Raw genomic sequence first — 4,624 nt, forward strand, 5'->3', positions numbered from 1 at the left:
CGACCGTCTCCCCCGCCTCCTCCGCACCCACGGCAACCTCGCCCTCCTCCGCGTCCCCGTCGGCCAAGAGAACGACTACTTCCTCTACGACGCGAACCCCCGCTTCAGCATGGTCATCCCGCTCACCGACGGTTCTATCGGCCTTCTGCGCTGCCCGGGCCAAGACAGGCTCTTTGTCGCCGTTCTCCACAAGACCTTGGCCCGGGGGCACTACGCCATCGACCTGTTGGAGTTCAACCACGGGTCGTGGACCTGGAGCACTCGTCTGATGCATGCCGAGTCGCCTCAGGAATGTGACTTTGGCATCCCGACCAAGTCCTTCGCCCTCCCGGCCTCGATCTGCTGGGTCGACCATGTGAAGGCATCCTTATCTGTGATCTGCTAGATGGTGATGATCAAGTCCTTCGTTTCATACGGTTCCCTGTGCTGGCGCCGCCCAAGAAGAAGAGAATTGCAGGCTATGATAGGGATGTTGCTGTCGGCTCGGATGCCTGCATCAGATACATGGAGGTGTGGGCTCATCCCGTGCCTGGATCAGACAATGGCGTCACCTACACTCCGCAGGACTGGCGCGCCGCCATAGCAAGATGGCTGGAGCCCCATAAGAAGTGGCAGATCAGCCATGAGCTCAAGGCATCACAAATTGCGGTGGACGACAGCCACTCTGGGTTGCTTCCTCGTGTCGAGGCTGCAATTGAGAGTCCAATCTTGAGTAGACTCCACGCAGGGCATCCTGCTCTCAGCTTGCATGACGATGATGTTGTTTACATCATGGCCAAGGTTGACCACAGGGACGAACAGTCGTGGATGCTTGCTCTTGACATGAGGAGCAAGACTCTGAAGCCTTTGGTTACATATTCTTCCCAAGTGAAATCTTCAAGCTACTCGAAAAAGGTAATTCTGAATAATGTTGCACAAGCATGACAGTATATATAGAAATTAAAATAGTATAACTGGTTCCTCTTTTGGTCATTAGTACTATTGTGTTACTGGTTCTTCAATGAATCCCTGGATCATTAATACCTATCATGCAATTATATGATTGGCCCGATGTGATTTCATGGTTACAAGCAGTAGTTGCTTCGTGCCCAAAAGGGGATTTATTCTATTTTAATATGATGATGATGGTGTAGTTTATTCTAATTAGTTACAACTCTGTGCTATGTTATCCTGCAAACTTCACTTCTCTCATCATGTCCTTGAATCACTACATTAATTAAACATGAAAAAGATAGATTCCACAAAGGTGTTTGTTTTGCAGTTTACATTACCTCCTAACACGATTGATTGGCTGTTTAGATAATCTACTTTGTTGTGCTATGGGCTTACTTAGAAATTCACTTGGTGTAGTGTTGAATGCGAGTAGACAAGTATGTGTCAAACTCTAATTCTTTGAACATACTTCTGCCTCCTGGAGTTCGTCCAATTCCAGTCCGCACGCCGCGCCCGACGGGAGGCCTGGGCGAGCCCATTGTTGGCTAAATTGCAGGTTATTCTGCTGGTGCTCGTAAACCATGTCCTTTTAGGCCACAGCTAAATGCACTGCAGCAGATGACTTGATTCATCATAGAGATAGAAACAATAAGTTAGCATGGATGGCAAAAGTTTGAAGGATTGCAGAAATACAATGGTCTAGTCTGTTTCATCGGTGGAAGAATGAAATGTTTTGCCAAGGAGAAAACATAGCCTGCTAAACAGAATAGGGAAAGATGGTGGCCAAACAACAGAAGCAGCTAGTTCTGATTTAAGCAAAAGGGCACCACTGCAATCCGAAGAGCATATTGGTTCAAAGGGCACACAAACTTAAACTACTTAGTTTAACGGACATGGAAACATGCCGATGACTCGGTTCACATCTACAACGATTTAACCAAAAGGACACCACTGCCACTTGAACAACATATTTTTTCTAAAGAAGCACACAAATATAGGCTACCTAGTTTAACGAACATGCACACATGCCCACAAGACGGTTCATATTTACAGGACAAAAAGCAACTTTCATGACTATCGGGTAACAAATTGTCTGAAATGTAGTCTAGTTGTCTTGAACAACAGCTTCCTCCTCTTCAGTTGTTTTTGCAGGGAACAATTCTTCTGCGGCATATTATATTGGCTGCCCGTGTTTTCTTGCCATCTGAACTTATTATCTCATTCAATGGCTGGAAAACAATCAGCATACTGTATGAGTAAACGGGAGCATTGATGAATTTAATCTATAGAAACTTAAATCTGTTTTGCATACATCAGTTTTGTTTTGCTTCGATGATGAATTCTTCTGTTGGTCATGTTCAGAAGAAGGTGGAGCTGCAAGAGGATCCTCGGTTGCTGCGTGACCTTCTGCTAATATAGAAGACGAAGGTTTATTTAGTGCAAAACTGAAAGCAAAACATCGGTTTATTTAGTGCTGAACTGAAAGCAAAAATTATCTCTGACTCTGAGACGGTAGTAATGAAGCACTTAGTTGCGTTCATGAAAATGCTCCGGATACGCGGCACCACCAAGGCTCCCTGCCACTGCGGCCATCAACAGCCTGTATCAACGAAAAATTGACAATTGTCAGGCTCCATTGCAGCATATGAATACATCCTACATGCCCAAGCCCAAAAGAATCAAAAAAAATTGCCCTTACCATTTAATCGCGACGGAGCATCCGAAATCCGAAGACACCTAGCATTTCTTGCTGCCACCTATTGTCCAGTTAAGTTTCGGGTCAGATCAAAGGCCGATGGGTTTAATTGGGCATTGGTGGCGGTATATGGTGCCGCGCAGCCCGAGCTCAAACCAGAGTTTTTGGCAGATCTTGTCTGAATCTGCGGCTCTGAGCAGCTTCCAATCTTGGTCGGGGGTGACTTTAACATTATTAGAAGGAGAGAGGATAAGAACAATGATAACTTTGACGGCAGGTGGTCGTTTATGTTCAATACCATCATTGAAAGCTTGGATCTGAGAGAGATAGAGCTTTCGGTTAGAAAATTTACTTGGGCTAATACCTTGCTAAACCCGACGTTTGACAAACTGGATCGAGTCCTAGCGAGCGTAGAATGTGAGCAAAAATTTCCCCTGGTAACAATCCAAGCGTTATCGCGCGGAATCTCTGACCACATCCCCCTACTAGTTGACTCTGGTGAGGCAACACATATGGGGAACAAAAATACTTTCTCTTTCGAGTTGGCGTGGTTCGAAAGAGAAGGCTTTTTGAATTTGATAGCCAGGGAATGGGCTAAAGATGCAGGAGGTCGGACCTCCGTTGAGCGATGGCAGAATAAGATTAGGCACTTGAGAAGCTTCTTACGTGAGTGGACTAAACATCTTAGTGGGGTTTATAAGGCTGAAAAGGAAAGGCTCCTTACACTTATTCAGTCCCTAGATTTAAAAGCCGAGTTCACAATTCTAGAGACCACGGAGCTTCATGCTAAAATTGATGCGGAGATGAGATTGAAAAAACTTCTCCGTGAAGAGGAATTGAAGTGGGCATTGCGAGCTAAGGTTCGCAAAGTTGTCCAGGCGAACGCGGACACTCAATTCTTTCACATGATCGTTAATGGCGAGCACAGAAAAAAAGAATCTTTTAGCTTGAGCAAGACGAAGGGATGATTTTAGGACAGGAAAACCTGAAATTATACATAATCGAATACTACAAGCAGTTGTTTGGGCCTCCGGAGGATGATTGTGTATCCCTGGATGAGTCTAGGATTGAAGATGTTCCTCAACTTGCTGCAGATGAGAATGATATTTTGACTGCCCCATTTTCGAAGAAAGAGGTGTTTGAAGCCATTCCACAGATGAAAAATAATAAGGCTCTAGGGTGGGATGGATTTCTGGTCGAGTTTTATAAAAAAGTGCTGGCATATTATTATGGGGGATTTGATACCGATGTTCCATGATTTATTCTCTGGACAGCTTCAGTTGTTTCACCTGAATTTTGGAACGATAACTCTGCTTCCTAAGAAAACAGAGGCCGTGAGAATTGAGCAGTTCAGGCCGATCTGTCTTTTTAACGTTAGTTTCAAGATTTTCACCAAGGTAGGACTAATAGGCTCACGCAAATTGCGCATTCTGTGGTGCAGCATTCCCAAACTGCTTTCATGCCAGACAGAAACATCCTAGAAGGGGTTGTGGTCCTTCATGAAACGCTTCACGAAATTCACACGAAAAAACTAGATGGAGTTGTTTTCAAGGTGGATTTCAATAAAGCGTACGATAAAGTCAAATGGCCCTTTCTTCAACAGGCCTTGCGTATGAAAGGTTCTGATCAAGCCTGGCGACATCAGATAGAATCTTTCACGCAAAAAGGGAGTGTTGGAATTAAAGTGAATGATGACATAGGTCATTATTTTCAGACACATAAGGGCCTGAGACAAGGTGATCCGATGTCTCCTATTTTGTTCAACATTGTAGTCGATATGTTGGCAATTCTAATAGAAAGGACTAAGGAGGCTGGTCAGGTAGGTGGCCTGGTGCCTCATCTAGTTGATGGAGGTGTGTCTATCCTACAGTACGCCGATGATACTATCATCTTTATGGAGCATGACTTGGCAAAAGCGAGAAACATGAAGCTGGTGTTATGCTTATTTGAACAATTGACCGGGTTAAAGATTAACTTTCATAAAAGCGAATTGTT

At 44.7% G+C, this 4,624-nt stretch overlaps 1 protein-coding gene across 2 annotated transcripts; it reads left to right on the top strand.

Moving 5' to 3' along the window:
• Positions 1–11: 11 nt before the first annotated feature.
• LOC119302734 lies at positions 12–2,595 on the top strand. 2 transcript variants are annotated; one of them, XM_037579784.1, is made up of 2 exons: positions 12–894; positions 2,296–2,595. In XM_037579784.1, exons 1-2 carry the CDS (start codon positions 505–507, stop codon positions 2,350–2,352), a joined length of 447 nt encoding a protein of 148 aa, XP_037435681.1. In that variant the 5' UTR covers positions 12–504; the 3' UTR covers positions 2,353–2,595. The 2 variants fall into 2 exon arrangements, with proteins under 2 accessions (XP_037435681.1, XP_037435682.1); XM_037579785.1 differs by having other exon boundaries at positions 2,299–2,595.
• The last annotated feature ends 2,029 nt before the right edge of the window (positions 2,596–4,624 follow it).

Source organism: Triticum dicoccoides, chromosome 5A (genome assembly GCF_002162155.2).
Source record: "Triticum dicoccoides isolate Atlit2015 ecotype Zavitan chromosome 5A, WEW_v2.0, whole genome shotgun sequence".
Classification (NCBI taxonomy): Eukaryota; Viridiplantae; Streptophyta; class Magnoliopsida; order Poales; family Poaceae; genus Triticum; species Triticum dicoccoides.